At 34.2% G+C, this 23,364-nt stretch overlaps 1 protein-coding gene across 1 annotated transcript in view; it reads right to left on the bottom strand.

Annotated features, from left to right (window-relative positions):
• The window catches only part of LOC103663878 (A disintegrin and metalloproteinase with thrombospondin motifs 6), a 175,439-nt gene that overhangs the window by 87,594 nt on the left and 64,481 nt on the right, over window positions 1-23,364 (bottom strand). Inside the window, exon 6 of the mRNA XM_040622694.1 lies at window positions 11,391-11,498. Within this exon, the coding sequence (XP_040478628.1) occupies window positions 11,391-11,498 (108 nt within the window). The remainder of the gene's footprint in view (window positions 1-11,390; window positions 11,499-23,364) is intronic.

Genomic DNA, 23,364 nt, shown 5'->3' with positions numbered 1-23,364 from the left:
ATGCAGCAGCTAAGGAGCAGTTTAGTGTCCAGACGGACAGGAAAGTCTAACTGGGAGACTGGTCCACCTGTAATGGGCACTGGTGGGAGGGAGAGGCAATACAGCTACCAAAGAATACTAATGCGGCTGGCCTTTCGCCAGGGGGACTGTGACCGGAGAAAAAGAGTGGTGGGAGAGGAAAGGTCCGACCTGCATAAAATAGTCACGGGGAGAAAAGTGGTGGCAGCTCCAGAAGATGATTAATAGGGGCATGTGAATGGAAACTATTTTAACACATGGGCAGTATTCTTTTCATTGTGATTTGTGATGCGAATCAGGGCATTTCAACCCTTGAAGTGCTCTCATTGGTCCTTTTAATACTAATGTAGCAGTAATAATTTTATGTGACATATGAAAAGACATTAGGTTTCCAGGGAATAATGGTAATGTAGCTAAGAGCAGACCTGGATTCATCCATAATTCAGTAGTTTTTGGAGGGGGAAATCTATCTGATTATTACTAGATTAATAGTCTGGCTATACCTGGGATAGATACACAATGCTATTCTTTTTTCTTTTTCTTTTATTTTTAGTTGCACAGTAAGGGGGAAGGAAGAAAAAGAAAGTCTGTCTAACAAGGCTCTTCCACTCTCCTATGCCTATTGCTTGTTCAGAAGACAAACACTTGGCTCACTAGTGAAACGTTTTTACAGATAACATGTGAAACCACAGCTCTGAATCATTTCCAACTGTGTCTTTTTGTTGGCTCCGGCTTACTTTAGCTACTTACGCTGGACTGTCACAGTGTCTTAGGGATGAGGAGACGCCTCCCCCGCAGGTCCTGCTGCACTCTCCCCATAGTGACCAGGGACCCCAGCCCCCATCTATGCTCTGGGGCCAAGTGCCAAAAGGAACACAATCTCCCTGATAACACCACTGCAAGATTTCACAGAAAACACAGAATTAGCTTTTAGGCAGATAGAGCTATCAGGTTAGAAATACATAAGGGTCCGGCAATGACCAATTATAGGCATTAGCATTCTCCAATAGATAACAGACTGAGAGTTCTTTAACTGTGTTTAGACAATGGCAAAGGTGCACGTGATCTGCAAATTATCTTTAGCTAGGCAATGATTTATACATCTCTAACATGTACCAGGAGTCTAGAAAACTTGACTTTACTTCCTTTTTTCTTATTTCTCTTCCTCCAGAATCCTAGTGTTTCACATTAAAGAGAACTCAAAAGTCTTTTTTAGATATTTTAGCATTAAAATTTTTTTCTTTATATTCCACTATTATTAGGCTCATGGAATGATAACGCAATAAGGAAAGTTCCCCAGTAAGGAATTTTTATGATGGTAATTTCTTTTACTAAAAAAAAAAAAAAAAAAAGCCTGGTTGAGGCTACAGTAGTAAAAGAATGTGTTGTGGCATTTCATCTACACGAGTCCTGCAGACATAATAAAAGTAATGCCAAGATACTAGGGACAGGGTACAAAAAACTCTTACATATATTGACTAGCCATGTGTATAGTCCCTGCAAGAACATGTGTACTGGAATTTTTTCAGCTTTACTCTGCAGTAAACTAGCCACACATACTGCATGTAAGCAGAGAGCCAGGAATAATTTATCGAGACACAGACATCACATAATCAGCTCATAACTCTAACATGATAAATCTTATTTGCAGAATATGGTTAAAAAAAGCATTTGTAGGCTTTTATCGGTGCAATTTTTCTCAATTATCAAATTTTGACAAACCACACTGATGCTGTGAAAGTCATTTGTTTATAAGAATAACAATAAGACACATTATTAGAGTTGAATAACTGGCAGCAATGTCAGATTGTTACATGGAAATTCAACTTTATATCAAAATGTAAAGGTATTCTGATATATGACGCTTAGAAAGTAATGAGTTTATTACACTACTTCCACATAGCTGGAATTCTTTCACTTTTCACCACTGTCATGGCTACCACCTCAGATGAAATAGGCAAATGGAATAGCTTCTTACCTGGTCTCTATGCCTCTACTTTTTTCTACCCATAATCAGCCCATTCTCTAGTAAGCATTCAGATAGCTCTTTTAAAAAACATATTATCACATCACGTCACTTCTTGCTTAAGTGATTGCACTACTTTCCTATTTCCCTTAGTTCTGGTCAGCAGTGGCCTTTGTGATCTGACCCCTGCCTCCTTCTCCAGTCTTATTCTCTCTTGCAGACTGGTCCAGACCACTGGACTTCTTTCTTTTCCTCAATACACTAAGTTTGTTCCCTCTTTTGGGCATTTGCATTTGCTGGTCCTTCTGGGAATATTATTGTCCCAATTACTTATGTTGCTGTCTTCTCGTCATTCGGTCTCAGTCAAGTGTCCTTTCAACAGAGAGGTCTTTCCTTGACTACCCTTTTTCTGAAGAGGGGTACCTCCCTCCTTCCCACCCTCCCAAAGCCAACTCCAGGATGTAATAGAGATTACATCCTCCTGTTTTTTTTCCCTCTTAGCACTTACCACTATTTTAAATTACCCTGTTTATTTTTCAAATTACTTCTTTACTATTTGTCTCTTTTCATTAGTATGTAAAAATTTAAAAATTATGAACATAGCACCATACTCATTTTAGGCAATTTATCTATGCTTTAAAGGGGAAAATTCAGCAACAAATCTCAGCCCACAAATAATGAAGTTATTGTAGCAAAATACATCCCTAGAGGCAGGATAGTATGATGGTTGGGAACTCAGACCTGAATAAGAACGGAGATACTGAATAAGTAACTTGACCTATCTGCACCTAGCTTCTTCATAAATAAAAAGGTAAATAATAATAGAACCTATAGCATGTGAGAGTAAATAATGATAATGTGAAGAACATGGTACACAGGGAGTAGAAAGTATCTGATACATGGAAAGAGTTCTGTAAATATTCGTAACCATTGGGCAAATTCCTTCGTTTATATAGATCTCCATTTTCTTATCTGCAAAATGGGAATAATAACACCATCCCTCTAGGAGGGCACATAAAGTGATTAGAACAATGGTTTTCTCATATTAGGCCTTCAACGAAATTAGCTAATATCATTGTTAAAATGGAATGCACATATGAGGAATGAGGCTTATGCAACTGCAGAGATCTAAATGTGGTGTAGACAGCACTCATAACCTTCCAAAGTCCTGGAGACAGCTAAGTTCCTGCCAACCCCAGATGAGGATGATGATACTGAATTCTTGGAAGGCCACACAAATCTTCCAGAATGCAGAAAGAAATCAATAAGCACCTTTAGGAAGATGTGTTTCTCTCCACAGTGAATGACACACATTTATCTCTTCCTATAGTTGATGGCTCTCAGCATTTAAAAAAAAAATTGTTGACAAAATTTTTAATATCCTTTATTATAAAAAATTATTTAAACTAAAAAGACAAAACCAAAAACAGCTGACCCATTTCTTCCACCACTGGCAACCACCAAATTGTCCTCTGTATTTATGAGCCTGTTTTTTTTAAAAATACATATATCTTTAATATATAGCATTATATAGTAATAACTATGCTATTTAAATTTAATTAAAATTTAAAATTCAGTTCCTCAGACTCACTAACCACATTTCTAGGGCTCCATAGCCACATGTGGCTAGTGCCTACTGTGGTGGACAGAGCAGATATAGAACATTTCCATCATCACAGAATGTTTTATTAGAAATGCTGAATGTCTAGAACGGTGTCTAGCATGGAGTAGACACACAACAAAAATTTATTGGAAGAATGAATACATTACTTAAGTTATAGAATTCTGTGCTCTATTCTGGTTACTGCATGTAAGGAAGGAACTAGAGGTACTGGAGGGTAAACAAAAAGTCAAATTCATCTTTGTTTCCATGGTTGTTGCACTCAACTTTCAGTAGTTCTAACAACATAAAGGAATTTTTTAGAGAAGTACTGGGTAATTAATTATCATTTGTCCTTCAAAAATTTGGCAAGAGAAAGTCAAAATTTGATTGGCTATAAGGTAAAGCATTCTGACCCCAAGTCTAATAAATAATAAAGTAGGACATTATGAAAGATAATTAGTTATTATGAAAATTACTATGAAGAAAAAAATCATCTGTCCAAAATGGTGAACCAGAGGTAGCTGGCTGAACTGATAATACAGTATCACCCCTGGGAGCAGGGCTGCTAATAACAACATTTACTTGAGAGGGAGAGAATATTTCAGCTGCCAGGTTATGACTTAATTGATTTTGAAAACCAACCATTTGTATAATGATATCTCAATTGTGTTAGGCCTTCACCTATACAAAAGTCACAATTTGGGCCAAGTAATATTTATGCCTACACTTATTTTCCTACGGGAATAACTGAGCAATGTTTTATTGACCAGCAATTACCGATTTTGTTCCCTGTGGTTTTAATCAATGGCAACTAACACTTTAAAAAATTCCAAATCTTAAAATTTACCTATTTTTCAATTTGGAAATTTAGCATTATTGATGTCAAATAACATTAAAATTTGATTTTACATTTATTTTATATAATCACAGAGTTGCATCTAAAGCTCAGAGGGACTTTGGAATTCATGTGGTCTAAATGCTTCATTTTTTCATAGGAGGAAACTAGAATATTAAGGAGGCTGACTTGCCCAAAGTCACTTTGAACAGAAAAAGGATTATCTGTCCAAAATACACAGAAATAGCTGGGGGAAAAAACAATGTAGGTATAGGATAATATATTAGAAGTATAACAGAGTATTAGAGTATACTGACCTATCTTTATTTCATAAAATACAAAGTAACGCTGGAGATAAAAACTTAGATGCAAGTGTACAGCGACATGTTATTTCAGACCTCTTTGAGTATTCTTATAATTTATAGATAAAAACTTTATTTTTTGCATTTTTCAGGGGACAGAGAAATGGTGAAGGCCAAAAGAATATGGAAAGACATAGGTTCCAAAGAATTTTATAATATTGTCATATATGTTTCTTAGATGCTCACAAAATGCAGGCCAGGGAGAGAAGTCACATAAATTCTCTTGTTTCCCTTTTAAAACGTACTCTTAAGGTAAAAGACAAACACAACATTCAGTTTGTAGGATGCTCCTCAGTTCTCATCATCAATTAACATCTACACAGCAGTAATATTTCATGAGTGACTTACTAGAACCTTTTACTGCATAAATTCGTGCTATTGAATTATAACTGTTCCATGGAGTTATAACATAATAGACAGTTGTATCAGAAAGTTAAATAACAAATATTAATGGCTAAAAAATGAAAAATTAAAAAAGTAATGTAAGTATCAATCATCTAGCAGTTGACAAAAGACTAGTGTTTAGCTTAATAACCAGTTAACAACTTAGTTAATTAGTTAACAAGTTAATTCAGTCTGTGTGTAGTCTGTGTTACAAACCTGAGTTCTTATTCTAGCAATATCCCTGGTCCAAAGCAAGTAATTTGTTTTTTCAGATTCCCTACCTATAAGATAGGGACTAACTTTAGTTTTCAAATCCAATGTGGTTTGGATTAGGACAATTTCAGAAATCAGTTCTATGCAGACATACCTTCAAAGAAATTATAAATCTACCAAAGGACTTGGTTGATATTGATCTCTGGCAAAAATGGTCTTTTCAGTTTTGTTTAGTTTCTCCCTGCCTTATACTTACAGTAAGGGATCTCTTTGGAAATCTTGCTATTTCTCTGCTCCAGCGCTGTTAAGTATCTTAACATTGGACATTGATTTTAGAGAAGAAACTTATTTAACTTAATAATAAATGCTTTAAGAAGCCTCTAGGGAACTTTCATGTGGAACAAGTTGAGCTAATTTTCTAGATTATTACATTAATCAATATACACCGAGACTTTAATGTAAGTCATAACTAATATAATTAGATTATACCAAATAAAGCAACTTGAAGTATATAAAACTATAAGTGCATAAAGCTGAGAATTTTGAGTGTTGTATTTTCTACTTTTCTTCTTCTTTTTTTTTTCTACCTGAAGTTGCTAAACCTGTAAAAGCTCTATTTTACAGGCACAGAATTTTACTTCATTTCTTAAACTACATAAGTTAAATACTCAGATGGAGATCAGTTTCTAATCTTTATTCTCAAAGGTTTTATCCAATCTAGTGATTTTGGACTATTCTAAATATCAGTTTTGTTAATTTAGCCTAAATTTTCTAGATAAACTGGGTAAATTTGGCCTTCTTTTTGCTAATACAGGTATGTTAAACAAGATTCAGAAAGGTGATAGAAGTAAAACTATCACATTTCAAGAATAAAATCTCATATTGCTCATTCTTGCTTTTCATATTCCTTCTAAATAAAATAAATATGTTCTTAAAATGATCTAGAAATATGATACATTCCAGTGAGGTTTTAAAAGTTTTTTTAAAAAACACTTACCTATTAATAAACAACATCTTTTGATATTGGACAACTCAATTTCATGATCTACATCAGGGGATTATGTTCAAACAAGATATATTACAATCACACAATATAAATAAGAATTTGTCAGAATTCCACAAAGCAAAATTTCAAGATGAGTATACACAGTATTTTTAAATATATATAATATATATATTTTTAATGAGAATCATTTTAGGATGTGATTATGGTACCTCTCATATCATAGCCAGCACTTTGGGTCCAGCCAGCATCTGGAATGAGAGACCCCTAAGGAAATCCTAAGATTCTGAGGGAAGTGATGTTGGTGATTCAATATGGAACATTCTTCCCAAGTCAGAAAAGCTGAGAGTTGGAGCACAGCACTATTAAAACCCTTATCTTTCTGCTGTGCAGGTGCGGGAATGCAAAAGCTTATTTCAGCCCAAATTCTAAATCAGAACTTGTCATCCCATACTATTTAAATTTCTAGAGCAATTGAAAGGACTATTCTCTTTTCACTTCCTGTGTTTATAGTTTGGGACCCAGTCAAAACATATTATATTCTACTCTTAAGTGAATTATGATCTAGGGCTGCAAATGTCTTATTACATATCTAGTGCTTTAAAAGGGTACATAATAATCCTATTCTAATCCAGTCCTCTGTTTCCCATGCAAAGATACTAGGAATCAGTGTTATGTATGTGTAGGCCTAAATACTGAGCTATATCTCTAATTGGTCTTGTAGAATCATTAAATCAATCTTTTGGCAATAAACCAAGTATTGGAAACTTTTTTGGTCACCATCAGAGCTTGCAAAGATTGAGTTTTGATTTTCCTTAATATCCTGTTCAGTAACAATGCCAACACTACTATCAGAGTTTTTACAGTCTGAATCCTTGTTTATTATTTTATCATGTATGGCATCCCTCTGATTCCTGTCCAAAGAGCTATTGTTGATGCCATGACTAAGGAAAGTTCTTTTGGCTGAAAACTATATTGATTGATTTGTAGGAGTGTGACCCGTGGACGCACAGTACCAGCGCACCGTCTGGGCTCATCAAATTTCCTCCTTTGGTTAATGCTACTGTCCCTGAGCACATCCATTCAGACCATATGGTTCTTATTCAATACTTGAATGGCTTATTCAGGCAAACATCCAATGGCTGTAATAGCGATGTCAGACCCCCCAGGACTCACGCAAAGATCAGTTTTTAATTTTTTGGCCGTATTTCTTACTCCATCTGCTAAATGTGCATGGAACAGTTCCCATACTTACATGGAACATTTGTGGAACTGCGCCCCCGGGCAGGGATCCCATATCTTTTGCAGCCAGAGTTTGACGAGATCATTGTGGATCCAGTCCTCTGGATATGTCTACGCTATCACTTGAGCAATATTTCTCCCCTCCCCCGACTTTTTTTTTTTTTTTTAAAGGATGTATTCAAAAAACTATGAACAGCTTTGGTTTTATCCTGCTGGCTAGACAGGATGTAGGTTTTTTTCTTGTTCCTTCTCAAGACAGTAGTTTTGAAGCTCAAAGTTAAGATCAGAGGTCAGCCATGGGTATTCCATTCATGTTTCTGAGACACACAAACTCATGCTTATACTCTCTGATGCTCGTTAGTGCCAGTTAAGACAGTCTGTTGAAGAATTTTCTGCCAACCATCATCTAAGGTTGGAAAATAATAATGAAATGAATGATGATGCTCTAGGAATATACACTGGCACCTTTCCTCTGAAGAAGCCCACAAAAAGCTCACTGAAATATCATCTTATTCCATCCTTACAAAATCTCTACAAAATGTTGAAATAGATCTCTCTCGTTTTAAAGTGGAGATTCATTATTTTGCCAGTCGTAACACAATTCTGCCCATAGTGCTTTCTCATCGTAATTCCTGAGATAACAAATTGTTACAGGTAGATAAGTGAAAAATCCACTTAGTATTAAAGGGTAAAATACATTGTCACCACCAATCTCAGGCTCAGTGACCCACTTTATTCCTGTGACAAGAAAAATTTGCTTTTTTCTCTGCAAAATTTCCCACCTGAATGTAAGGTAAAATCAGAGGTAGTGTACAGGGGCAAAGTTTCAACTTTGGAATCAGAAAGACCTGGGCTGGAGTCTCAGCTCTGCTTTTAAATTGCTGTGTAATCTTAGGCTTTCAAGTCTTACTCTTCCCATCTGTAAAGTGGAATTAAAACAGTAACCACCTCACAGGATTTTTGCCAATATTAAACATAATAAATATGTGCCTGGCACAGCATAAGTACTTTAAAAATTTTCATTATCATCATCATCATGGTTACTGGTAAGGCCAACTATATTTTAATGCCACCCAAAGTTGACTAGACCAATTGAAATTTCTACTCTAATTGTGTCACTAGCTCTTTGCATGGCTGTTTTGGTTGGAGTAAAAATTCTGAGTTCTGGTTTAATTTCCAAATAGAGACTTAAGAGAAAAATCTGCATTTGGCAACAGTAAACATGCTTCTCTTCTAAGGAAAAAAAAATAACTGCAATCAACAATAAAAATTCATAAATAAATAACATAGCAAGTGCAGTTAGTAAAAAAGAAATAAAACAGCTCTTATTTCTAGTTCTTTATATTTTTTTCTCTTAAACATGCAGGTTGATCTGATACTTTGAAAGCCTTTTCATAAATTCACTGTTAATGATAGAGATAATTTGAGGGTCTCCGCACAGCACTCTGCCCTTTTCCTTTCTACAAGTCTGCATATGTACTTGTTCTTTTCATTCACTCATTTGTTAGTCAATTTCATAAAGCTGTCTATTGATCTTCCATGTCTCTGAAAGAATGGCTAATATTTGCTTTGTAGATTAACTGTATTTATTTTTATTTTTAATATTTATTTATTTATTTATTTAAAGTAGGTTCTACGCCTAGTATGGAGCCCTGTAGATTAATTTTAGATGGTGAAATCCAACATATTGACTATGTGAAACTACGATGTTGTGAATATGAATGATCTCTTGGTACACAAACTTTGCTATACTTACAAAGTTCTTAAACAGTTTTTCATGGAGCCCAAGATGTTCTGTTGAGGCATGTTAGAAGCTGACAAGGGTTCAAGGACAGGGTAAGGAGGTAGGAAGGAGTTCTTTTAACAAGAGTATTTCCATTTTTTCAAATGTACATATCAGAATTCTGTAGACTTCATTTGAAGAAAGGATTTAGGGATCAAAAAGTTGACAACCATTAACCAAAATTAAGAATGTGAATCTTTAGGGGTGCCTGGCTGGCTCAATTGGAAGAGCATACCACTCTTGATCTCAGGGTCATGAGTTCGAGCCACATGTTGGGTGTAGAGATTACTTAAATAAGCTCTAAAAAAAGAATGTGAATCTTAAGAAATCAAATATATTTTTGTCCCCTTTTATTCACTTTCTCCTGTCTGTGTTTATTTGTGTGTATGCTTAAAAGTATTATATCTCTGTTTACCTAAATTTAAATTCCATACTGTTAGCTTTAGTATTATTGAGAGTGCTTTTTTGGCATCCCTCAAAATTGTTGGTAATTTCCAAAAAAAAATCACCTCTATCACATATAGGCAAATAGCTGTAAGATATAACATTTGAGGGTCCTACTATTAAGCACAAATGATATGATATTAAATATGCATTTACCATATAAATGATTAGTGGGGTTGAGCTATGTGTTCTCAGATAGCCACTACTCATGGTTTCCTTACTTGATTATATAAATTTACAGAATGTTAGTAGGAGGACTGTGAGATGTTTAAAAGAATGAATTCTTTATGCTTGGGATATAAAAATAAAGTAAAATAAAAAGAGCCATCAAGCTTAATGATAGTATTATTCTAGGCAAAAAGAAACTATGGCCCATGGACTAGATCACAAGAATAATAATCAATCAAGGGCAAATAAAGAAAGAGATTCTCACTGTAACTTTTCCCCCTTACTATTATGTATTTCTTCTAAGTACAGATTGATGTAAATTGCTACTTGTCGTTGACAAGAACTGCTGACTCCAAAATAAATCTAGACTGTTGTTTCAAGAATGCAGTTCTTAATATTTTCTATTACTTCGGTGAAAAAAAAGAAAGAATTTTTGGTAGTGCGTGAAGGTCTCTGTATTTTTATTGGCTACTTACAAAGTCTCAAAAAAAGATCCTTAATCCTTTAAAAATGACCCTCTCAATTCATATAGTTAGCACAATTTACCAACATTTCCAAACTCAGCATGGAAAAGCCATCAACATGGCAGTAGGTCACGGGTCCTGAATGAAGCCGTCAGCAAGGATTAATAAAACTGTGACAGCTGCCCAAAAGCTTTCATCCTTTTAATCAGATTGCAACCTGAAATTCAGTGTAATCTTTGTTGAAAGTACCCCGGCTAACATGGAAGAATTCAGAACTGAGAACAGAAGACAGTAGTAGTTATTATTGTAAATTCGGTACGTAGTAATAAATTCTAGAATTCACATATATAGCAATTCCTAAAGAATTTCAGAAATAGCATAAACTATTCTTATACGTTTGAACAATTCTTAATAATGATATTTTTTGAAAATCAGACTGATGAAACTAAAATTATTTAGCTACAATTTCTATGCTCAGTAAATTGTTTAATTATTCCTCTACTACTACCCCTTTCTCTTACATTGTAATTTTAAATCAACTCTAATTTGACTCCAGTTATAAAATATACTTGTGGGAATTATTTATCAGGAAGAAACCTAGACTTATATGACTGAACAAACTATATTATATGACAATAAGATTATTGGATTTTCTGTACAAATATATACATATATGCACAGAAAGGTGTAACTGAGCTAGAAAATAAATAGTCACTGTAATTTCCCAAATGTTGCAAATGTGCAGATATCTATATGTGCCACTTAACTCATCAGGCAAGGTATCTACTGTTTTCTCAAATGTATTTTAAATTAGTATGCACGATTTCCTAGGGGTTGAATACCAACACCAGAAATGGATCAGATTACTCTACTTGTCAAATAGATAATAAATCATTTGAGCTTACCCCCTTTTCAATATTCCCAGTTTGACAGAGTGTTCCTTCAGCTGCAGGAATACTGTTGGTGACACAGCGGTTGCTTTTGCTGAGACACCAGAGCTCTCTACACACTTCCTAGGAAAGAAGGCAAAAAGCAAGTTGATCAGAAGTAGAGACTAAAATCATATCCACTTCTTCCATAAAATATACCTACGTGCACTCAGCATTACTTTAAAAAGACATCCAAGGTGTTTTTCTACTGTTGAAGCATGAAAGATGAAGATTTTGGAGAGATTCTTATGCAAGATGTGTTACCCATTTTGCAGAATCATTTAAATATTTTTTTTTATAATTCTTATTTTAGTGGGTAAAGAATGTCTTAGTTTTTTTTTAATTAGGATCTTTAAAAAATAATGTGCAGAAATTTCACTAATGAACTGGTGCACCTGGCTGGCTCAGTCAGTAGAACACAGGACTCTTGATCTCGGGGTTGTAAGTTCGAGGTCCACACTGGGTGTAGAGACTGCTTAAAGATAAAAAATCTTTAAAAAGGAATTCTTAAAAAAAAAATTTCATTGCTATAGAAGAGTAGGGAGAATGGATGAATATGTAGAAAGGAAATATTTTTATTACCTTCAAGAATATACAATTGTACAAACTTACCAATTACTAATACAGTTAGACTTACTGTAATAGTCAAACAAAGACCATTTCAAAAAGAAAAAAAAAAAGAGTCCATGGGCAAGGACAGGGAGTAATTTCTAAAATTCATAAAGAACAATCTAGCAATGTTATTTGCAGATCATCAGTGTAGCCCACCTGCATGAAAAGGAAATGTGGTTTTGAACAAATGTTGCTATTTATGTGTCATTTTCACAACTGACATATTTCAGATGTTGTTTGGGTCTGTCTTGTCTTCTTTACTATGATTTCTTTGAAGAAAATACTCAAATTTTTCAATTTCTTTTTATATTTCTTTTTATATAAGATCACTGACTAGCGTCATTACTGATAGTACAAGTTTTTAAATTAAACTAGAACCATTTAGTATAAAATACATATTTGCAATAAAAATACATTAATCTGGAGTGCAAAGATAAAATTATGTATAACATTCACTTTTATTGCTATTATTCACCAACTGCTCTTTTTACTCTCAAAACATCATTATAAAAACTTATGTCACATAAACACAATTCAGAAATGAAGTGGTAACATATTTAGTTCACTGGTTCACCGTGGAAATGCCCCACAGGATATAACATTGAGGGAATCTCTTTGGGCTCCTCCTTAGGATGCTCCCTTCCACCAGGCACAAAAGAAGACATATAATTTCTATTAGACTTTTTTAAAAACATTATTTATTTATTTATTTGAGAGAGACAGAGAGAGAGAGAGCCTCACCCGTGAGTGGCAGGGGTGGGGAGGAGGCAGAGGGAGAAGGAGAAGCACTGTCCCCACTGATCAGGAAGTCCCACACGGGGCTCGATCCCAGGATCCCAGGATTATGACCTGAGCCAAAGGCAGATGCTTAACCGACTGAGCTACCCAGGCACCCCTCTATTAGACTATTGAAATGTTTTTGAATAAATCTACTCTATATCTACTTCACTAACTTTAATAATCTACTTTAAACTCTATTTGGAGAACTACTGAGCCAGAAGAGAGTTAAAACATTACAAAAGATAAACAACATGTACTGTAGATCATAATATAAAGATAATTTTCCTGTTCTTACAACTTAATGTACTACAGAATCTACTTTCTTCAAAATTTCAGCTTCTGTTTTATGAGAACGTTATTTATACTATTTTAGTGTTCCTTTCCTATAGGAGATGTTTTCTTAATATACGTTCCTAAATATATTATTTCAGTTTAATATTAGAAAAACAGTAGGACTAACATTTTAGGGTCTTAAAATACTATCCCATACATCAAAAATATCTATATTCAAAGAAAAATATGTTCACTAAAACAGAGAAACATTGCTAAAAAATGTATTAAGAGATTACAAAAAAATTATCCATGATCCTGGACTATACTCCTGATCTTTAATGATTTTTATTAAGTCTAAATCTACTTTAGACAGAAGTAAAAGAAGCCTGAAGTTTAGACAGAACTGTGAAATGAAAATTCTATCATTGAAAGGGACGATGTTCATTGCATCTATTAGGAAAACATACTATGAGGTCAACTTACAGAAACTCTTTTTGCCAAAAGTGCCTTGAAAAGCTCTATCCCAAATGGCAAACGCTCAAGATATTTTTCCAAAACTTTAATCTCAAGATTCACAGTACAGCGCTTGATAGAGCCTTCTTATACTATAGAGAATAACACATTTTGAAAGGTAGTTTCCCACTGCTAACAGGACTTTATTACCTAGTGGGCTCCTGGGGATTGGAATTTTGCTAGGGCATTAACGTCCCACAGATTACTGTTTAAAGCATGGGACTGTAAATCTATGTTTAGGAAATACTCCCAAGATGTTAAACTAGTCTCGGAAAAGGCTCTGAAGAGTTTTCAAATGGATCTCTTATCTAGAATGTCAACTTGAATAATAAAGATCAATGACATCTCAGTTAAGATTTCCCAAGATAAAAAAAAATACTCATTTGAAAGATAAAAACTAAGAAAATTTTATTTTATACTAAGATAGCAGGAGGCACAGTTCCTGAAAGAACTTGAGAACAATCTTCTTTTTAAAAAAGATTTTATTTATTTAATTTAGAGAGAGACAGACACCATGCGCATGAGTGGGCGGGGATGTGCAGAGGAGGAGGGAGAAGGGGAAGGAGAGAATCTCAAGCAGATTCCATGCTGAGTGCAGAGTGCCACATGGGGCTCAATCCGATGACTCCGAGATCATGACCTGAGCTCAAACCAAAAGCCAGACACTTAACCAACTGAGCCAACCCAGGCACCTAGAGAACATTTTCATACATTCAGAAATACCCTTCTTTAAACTGCTGGATTGTAGAGCATAGATGATACATTTGCATGGGTATATACATAAGTATTTCAGTTGCCAAATAAGCACCCTAAGGTGGGTCCCAAGCTGGTTCACTAGTAGGTTAAATGCATTCTGAAATTTTTGGGCTCTTGGGAAATTTGTATAACCACCGTCATAGTAGATGGATTAATATCCCTAAATAAAATAAGATGATGGAGTATAATCAGTGAGAGAGATTGATGATGTTTTTGACTACCCACCAGCTTAGCTCTAGAAGAACACAGTTCTCTTTCACATACTCATATTTCTTTATAGAAGTTAAGATTTATTAAGATTACTCTTACGACTTCTATGAACTAATAAACCACTGGCTGTGTTATGGTGATTCCCTTCTCTAACCCTACAGTTTATTTTGGGAAAACTCTGTAGGAGGAAGTTTGGTCTTTGTGCTTGCCCTTCAGTTTAAGGAAGGAGAGTGAAGTTATCAACAATCTTTACCAAGGGAAATTTCTGTTACATGACACTGAAAATTGGAAATGGACTCTCTAATTTCATGGGCCCAACTTCTAACCAATTGGGAGGACTGCCTGGAAAAATAAAACATTATTTCTCATTCATTCAAGAATATTTCTTGAGCATCTATTATTCACCAGGCATTGTATTAGTGTAATAAAAAAATAACACTATCAAAGAATTTACAGGAACCAGGGAGAAGGTTGTGTATGATCAGACACATAGCTCAATGCCACAGATTGGTACTGCTCTATGGAGTTTTTAATATTCTGTTACAAAACTAGAAGAGTGATATCAATGTGGTTAGATTTTTTTCATAAAACTAAATTTCTTATTTTAGCAGACTCTTATTTATTAGTTTTATTCTTTTTACTTTTTAGGTGTTACAATAAACTGTAAGGTCCCTGAGAGCAGGGTGTGTGTGTTAATGGCAGTCTTGACAAAATGTTTCTACTTGGCAAAATTAAAAGTTGACATTCGTGTGTTGTTTGCTTATTTTCAGGGAGAAATTTCCCTTGCCTACAAAAATCTAAAAGCTTGTGAACCACTCACTGCCCAAAACTTGATAATCAGTGTTTTTTAAAACATATCAATGTGTTTATCAATTGTTTCTTATGTCCCAGCACTACCCTCTGAACTCAAATTCTTTCTTTTTGATATGCATCCTTTCAGAGTTAATTTAGAAAGAGACTCTTGTTCCTTTTTTTTTTTTTTTTTAGGTTTATTTATTTTAGAGAGATGGAGGAGGGGGAAGGGCCAGAAGGAGAGGGAGACAGAATCTCAAGCAGACTCCCTGTTGAACACTGAGCCTGACATGGGGCTCGGTCGCACAACCCTGAGATGATGACTGAGCTGAAATCAAGAGTTGGAAGTTTAACTGAATGAGCCACCCAGGCACCAGGGGGCTCTAGTTCTTCATTGTTTTGAAATATATTTATTTTACACTCACTTTTAATATGATATTTTGATTGAATATAGAATTCTAGGCTCACATTTATGTTATCTCAGCATTTGAAGGTATTAAGTTCACTGATTGAAAAATCATTTGTCAGTCTAATCACCGTTTCTTTGTGATCAAGTCTAGCTGCTTTCAAGAGTTTGTCTTGGCTATAGTGCAGTTTCACCACTGTTATCTCTGTGTTCTTTTATTTATCTACTTGGGGCTCATGCTTTGAATTTACATCTTTCTTTGATTCTGAAAAATTATTAGTTATGTAATTTATATAATATGTATAATTATAGTTATATAATGAGTGGTATATTATAAACGTTTTGTAATATACGACTTTCCCATTCTTCCAGAACTTCTATTCAACTTATATTGGATATTGTTGTTCTAACCACCATGTCTCTTAAATTCTTTTCATATTTACCGTATGTTTTTCAATTGGGGTGCTAATCTTTCTGCTTGTTCACGTCATGGTGGATTGTTTCCTCATGTTGTTTGTTATTTTCTCTTCAAGCTTATCTTCAGGGAATCCTGTTTTTTCACGGAGCATCCTGTGCTTCTGGAGTTGCAGAAGTGTAGCTTTGTGCATTTGTTTCTGTCATATATCCCAAGGTTTCACTTGTTTTTTCTTTCACTAGTTTTCGTGTGGATCTATTTGGTCAGCACCATGCATGGAGACTGTGCAAAGTCATACTCTGTTCTTATGTGAGGCACAAGCCTAGAGCTTCAATTTCTCGTGTGAGCTATTTTTCCCCATCCAAAGCAAAGGGCAGACATTTCCATTTAGCTTACTTGTCATTTCCATTTAGGTATTTCTTCGTAGTAGAAATGACCCTTACCTCATACCCAAGGTGATGTCCCTAACTTGGAAAACATCAGCTCACCAGCTTGCCATTTGAACTAAAACTCCTCATTTCTGGCATACCCCTACCTTCCTTTTTTTTGTTCTGATATACATAAGCTTTCTGCTGAAACATAATAAATGCATTCTGTGAAAACCCCTGCATTCTGTAAAACCACTTACAAAGAAAACAGGATTTATGGGAAAAATAGAGTTGGAGCAGACCACTGAAAACCTAGATAATTTCATAGCCAGAAAACTTTGCACTGTTAAATCTCTGCATTTGATCCCAGCACCCCAGTCAGTTGATCCTGTGTAGCCTTAAGCCCTGGGTTGTAATGCTTTCTTCTTACAGATGTAGGTCTTTGAGGATATCTGCCTCCAACAGACACCATTTTCATAAAAATTAAGAACTGAATTCAAGGTGTATCTTCTTTATCAGTCAATTTTTAAAAATAACATAAAGGATGTACAATTACAGATTCTTCATTTGCCCTCATGATTTTAATAGATTGTTTAAGGCTTTGGGAATGGAGCCACTAAGTGATCTACTATGTTCAATAAAGACCCTTCTTTGGACTTGACGTTTTTTTTTTCCCTGAGAGTTTATATAATTCTTTTTGTGAGAAAGCTTACCTGAAGTCCACAACATTAATGCATTAGGAAACAATCACATATGAACAAACAAGACTTATGCATTATACTGGCATCATTCCACAGTCTGTTAATTTATCCATGTGTCTTTTCATCACAGAAACACATGTTATAGCTAAATAAATGATATTTAATTATGTTTTACTCGTTTTATCGCTCTGGCATTTTCTGCTTTTATACCTGGAAAAGTGATCGTATTTACTGTTTGTCATGTTTTTGAAACTGAAAGTCTTTTCCTAGACATAAAAAAGCAAGTTATATAAAGAACTGGAGACAAAATATGCATGCCGACTTAGAAGAGAAGTCATTTGAATAAACAGGTAAAAGCCAGGAGAAGATATGAGTTCAATGTATAGAAAAGTCTTCCAAAAGTCTGAACTGAAAAATGATGAAATAAAACTGTATCTCCCATTACTGAAGAAGATACTAAAGCATACACTTCACAACTTCTTAGCAGCAGTGTTGCAGGCAGGAAAAAAAATTAAAAAAGGGAACTAACACTTTTCAGGGTACACAGTCAACTACTGTGCAAGACATATTCATATTTGTATCGCACTTAATCATCACTAAAATCTCGGAAAGTGCGAGAAACGTTAGGTTCAGAAAGATTTAGCAATTTGCTTCAACCCTAACTAAACCTGGATTTGAATCAGTTCTATCTGATATAAATGCCCAAAATATCTTCAAACAACTAAACTACTTTCCCATTTCTCTTAAATGTACAACAATTGAATAAAGTCACTAGCCATTAAGAAAACATTTACTTGTATTCTAATGTAATAAAAAAATCTCACTCAATGTTCATAACACCCTCTTATCCTTTACTCATATTTTAAAGGAAGGTATCTCCAAATTAATAATTATCATGTACTAATACATAACATATACACTCATTATATGAGCTTAGACATCACCTTATGTATTATTATTATTGGAACTTTTGAACATAACAATACCTTGCATTTGGATTTTAAAAAAAGATACTGTTAACATACTCCTCAAAAGTATTCCATGGTCTTCCAAGAGACAAGACATTTAAAATAGTCCTACTTATTTAAAATTTTAATATCCACTCCCAGATTCTAGTCTATTTGATTTTTAAAATGAATGACACTATTTACAAGCATTAACAATAAAAAATTGCAAATATAATAATAAAAATACATATAAGGCTTGTAGCTTTAAAGTAATTATCTAAAGTAAAATAATGTATCTGATATTCAGAAAACTGGACTAGATCTTTGTTGATCAGAATAGAATAACTGATTATTTTACACTCAAAAAGACTTTCAAAATAATAAAAGAAATTGGAATCATCTCTCCTAATGTTTTTGTAACTATGTTTTCATAAATATAGCTCTTACAAGATACTAAAAATGGGAAGAAGAGTCCTTTGATTTACCTGAGAAAATTAAAATTAGCAGTTTACACAGGGGGAAAGAGATATCATAAAATTACCAAACCATTTTATAATTATGATATCATTAAAGAAGTAAAACAGTATACAAAGAGAAAACAGGCTCTTTAATGCTAGATGGCTTTTGTTTTTTTAAATTTTTAAAAAATAAATGTAAGGATCATAGAAGAAACATACACATATTTTCTGCCCTTGGGAAACCCTAAACCCTATGCCATCTTGGGTCTTTGTTTCTGAATATGAAACATTTTTTTGTCCTCATTACCCTATCAGTAACATCTCTCAACAGCTGTTTGCAATAAAGGATCCTGATGGCCAAGGGGGAGAGCAGAGCCTGAAGAGGTCACAAAGGAGCATCAGTGATTAGAAAGGTTACTTATCATGGTATCACACAAAGGAAAACTGAAAACCAACATATGGTGATCCCATGGCCTGGCTCCAGGTGTTTAGTAGCCATCTGAAGAAAGAGAATAATGTACCCTTATTTTCAGCTTTAAATAGGTTAATCCTGTTATGTAAGTAATTTAAATACAAGAGATCCTAGAAAGACATATATTTTTGTTATATATGTATATATGCATACAAATACATACACATACATATATATGTATAAAAAAACGAATCTAGGAATGCAAGTTAAATAATTAACAATTTGAAGAGATCAAAAAAAATGACTAAATGGTTTGAAAAATACCTCTAAGAAGCAAACCCAAAGTAAAAACGAGTGATCTTTAAGAATATAAGCAATTATGTCCCTAAAATTTGGAGTTGAAATTTAAGAAAAATAAAAACAAATCAACTTCTTGTTAAGTATATGCCTAAAAAGTAGATATGTTTGGACTCCAAAAGAATATTGAAGTGCTAAAATAATTATATGAATATTATTTCTGTATCAAACCACACTGTAGAATATTTACACTACCTTAAAATCTGCCAGGAAAGTGGTTCTACAATCTCCTTCAGTGCAACAGTCCAATATTTAATAACTTGAAATTCTTCCTACTACCTGATCTACAACCTTCCAGCTGTAAAAATTAAGACAACTGTGTTTTTTTTCATGCTCTTGGTAGGGAAGGAGAACAATTTGTTACCAGCAATCAAACTATAATAAATGTCCCAAAGCCTGAAGACGGTTTTAAGGCCAACATTTAGCCTTCTTTTTTATAGGCAACTCAAACTCTATTTCTTTAAACTTCCCTTATATGTACTTCTAAATATTTCACTATCATTCTTTCGCAAGTTATCTGCTTCTCTTAAAAAAAAAAAAATGGGTAGGTAGCCAACAATTCCCTAAAAAGACTAATAAAGTCTTTTTAATAGAATGACTCTCAAGTCGAAAGCAATAATGACTTGAATCGTAACTAATTGATGGTGATAAAATAATAAACAAAAGGGAGTAAGCATGAAAACATTAAAAACTTGAATCTGAGAGACAAAATATGTCAGGCTTTATTAAGTACTCTCCAGAGGGAGGATACCCTGATTAGACAACTCAACTATCTTATCTTCAGCAGATTACTCTGCTTACAAATAGCTATACTTCAGGCAGATACAGCTTGATGGTATTCTTATTATAGTTATTAATTAACATGTTAATAAAAATAATTTATACCATCCTATATCTTAATTCTATGCTTACCAAACAACCTTTTGATAACAAATTGGCCTACTGGGTAGATTTCCTTAGGTGAGAAAATTTGCACATTTCAGTAGAGTTGAGTGAATATCAAGGTACTTTGTTACCATAAATTAATAAATCCAGTTTTATAATATAAACCTATATATTCCTTGTGATCTTCCATTTCTAATATTAGATCTTAAAAATCTGTCATGACATAAAGTGTGGAACAAATATGGCATACTTAACCACTTACAGATTATTCTCTCATTAATCCTTAGCTGATGATTTGTAAGTAAAATACAGTGTGTGACACAAAAACATTTCCCCTGGAAAGATTCAAAATGAATGAGAAGGCTTAAAATTCCCAAAGTTACGTTATGTTTTCTTTTTGTATGTTCTGTTTCCACCACAATACCCATGATTCTGCAACCTTTACGTTAAAATTATGGAATTTCTATACATAAACACTTTCATTCATTTCATCTCAGAGTTACGATGCAGTACCTTCCAGTATAAAAAGAATACATTTACATTTATACAGAAAAGCAAGGGCATTGCTACGAGGGCATATCAACTGTGGGAGAGTTGCTTTAGTACTCTGTGTAGAATGTGTTTGGAGGGGAAGAGAAAAGGAGACGGAGGAGGACATAGACCACTTTGTATTAAGTCTTCAATTTTCCAACATGGTTTCCCTGGATTACAGTATTATACTGGTTTCCTAAGACACAATATGTTGTACAAATTCTGTGATTTTCTGCACACTAATATCCCTCTTGGTCTCATTCATTAAAACACCTTCAATAGTTACCCATTGCTCTTAAGATAAAAACCTAGAATCTTAACACAGCCTATTAGGTGCACACAGATTTGGCTCCTAACCTGTTTTTCTATCTCATTTAGAAGGTACTTGCTTTGAGAGCTACAGCAACACTAGCCTTCTGTCAGCTCTTCAAATACACAAAAAAGTCACAAAGGCATTCCGCCTACTATCTTTTCACCATATAATTCTTCTCACTGATTTATTCAACAAATATTTTTTGAGCTTGTACTATAAGGCAAGCATCATGCCACTCACTATGTAAACAGCCATGAACAAGGCAGGTGGGATTCCTATTCTCATGGAACTTATGTTCTATTATAATTATCAGTTCATTCTTCCAACAAGTATTTACTGAGCACCTATCATGAGCCAGGCTCTGTTCTATGTGTTACGGAATGAAAAGGGAATGAAATAGGTAAAATCTCTGCGCCAAGGAAAAATCTATTCTAGTGGGAAAAACAGAAAGAAACAAGATGATTTAGCATTATATACACTATGTTTAAAAGTAATAAATGTTAAGGAGAAAAATAAAGGAAAATGACAGGGAGTGTGTGTGTGCATGCATATGTGCATGTGTGCACACACAATTTTAGATAAAATTTTTAGGGAAAGCCTTACATAGAAGATCACATTTAAATAATTAATGAGTAATCGAATAAGCAGAACGATCATGGCTTGAAATGACTGCTCTGAAGGAAATAAAAAACATGATGTGAAAGAGAAAAACTGGGAGAAGTCTTTGTCTATAGATTGACCAAAGGCCTGTCTGAAAAGAAAATGCATTTGAGCCGAGACTGAAGGATGTGATTGAGTCACAATGTGGCCCTTCGAATATCTTCATATGCTCCCCAAATGCAGATGACTTAGATTCCCCTACAGCACTACCAGCATATCAACTGTAGAGGAATGGTATAATGGATGACATAGATATTCATAGAAGAAAGGGAAAATTTTACTGAATGTCTGACAGGTGCCAGGTAAAGAAAAAATACTTTGCATGGTTGTCATACCTTTCGCCATCTGACGTTTTAGAGAACGAGTTGGCTGCTCTTCACTGGAAACAGTGTCTGAGTAAAATCTATCAATCAATTCAAGGTCATAGGTAATAGTTAATGGTGAGCAGAATTTTATTTAAAATATTGTTTCATTGTGAAACCATGTATTAGATCATGTGTTTCCATCTGGGATATGGAATACATGATCCATTGATAAAACATTGTTCAGTTCTACATTAAAGTAAGTAATAACAATGTACAACATACTGTTATGCATTTATGTGCTAATTTGTAAGTCTATGTGAACAGCAACAAACTTCATAGATAATAAAAATTTCCCATAAATTAAACAAAGCTATGATCTATAAAATTTTTCTTATATTATCCTGGGCCTTAAATCTACCTCTTCATGAGCAATCACCTTTCTCTCTCTCTCTCTCTCTCTCTCAAACCACTTTATTAAGGTATAATTGACAAACAAAAAGCTCTACACAGTTAATGCATACAACTTGATGAATCTGGAGGTAAGTATACATGTATGACATCATCACCACACTATGCCCTAAACATATCCATTACCACCATAAGCTTCCTCCCATCCTCTGTATTATCATTATTGTGTGTGTTTGTGTGTCCGTGTGATAAGAACACTTAATATAAGTTCTACCTTCTTTGCAAGCTTTTAAGTACACAATTGAGTACTGTTTACTATAGGTACTATGCTGTACAGTACACATCTAGGACTTACTCATCTTACATAACGGAACTTTGTATTCCTCAACGAGTACCTCCTCATTTTCAGTTTTCCCCAGGTTTTGTTTTCCCCTGGTAACTACCATTTTACTCCCTGCTTCTTTAAGTTTGACTATTTCAGATTCTGAATATAAGTGGTACCATGGTAGTATCTGTACTTTCTTGTTTGCCTTATTTCACTTAGCAGGTTCATCCATGTTGTCACAAATGTCAGAATCTCCATCTCTGTAGGCCTGGATAATATTCCATTGTAAGTTCTTACATTTTCTTTATCCACTTGTTTGTCAATGACATTTTAGGTTGCTTCCATATCTGAGCTATTGTGAATAATGTTGCAATGCATTTGAGAGTATACATATCTCTTCAAGATGCTGATTCCACATCCCAGCTACTGTGAATAGATCTCTTTGAGATGCTGATTTTAATTCTTTTGGGTATATACCCAGAAGTGGGACTACTGGATCATTATGGTATTTCTATTTTTTTTT

The sequence above is a fragment of the Ursus maritimus genome, unplaced genomic scaffold, assembly GCF_017311325.1.
Source record: "Ursus maritimus isolate PB19 unplaced genomic scaffold, ASM1731132v1 scaffold_5, whole genome shotgun sequence".
Lineage (NCBI taxonomy): Eukaryota > Metazoa > Chordata > Mammalia > Carnivora > Ursidae > Ursus > Ursus maritimus.
The sequence above is the reverse complement of the archived record's forward strand: the minus strand, read 5'-3'. Positions and strand labels throughout refer to the sequence as shown.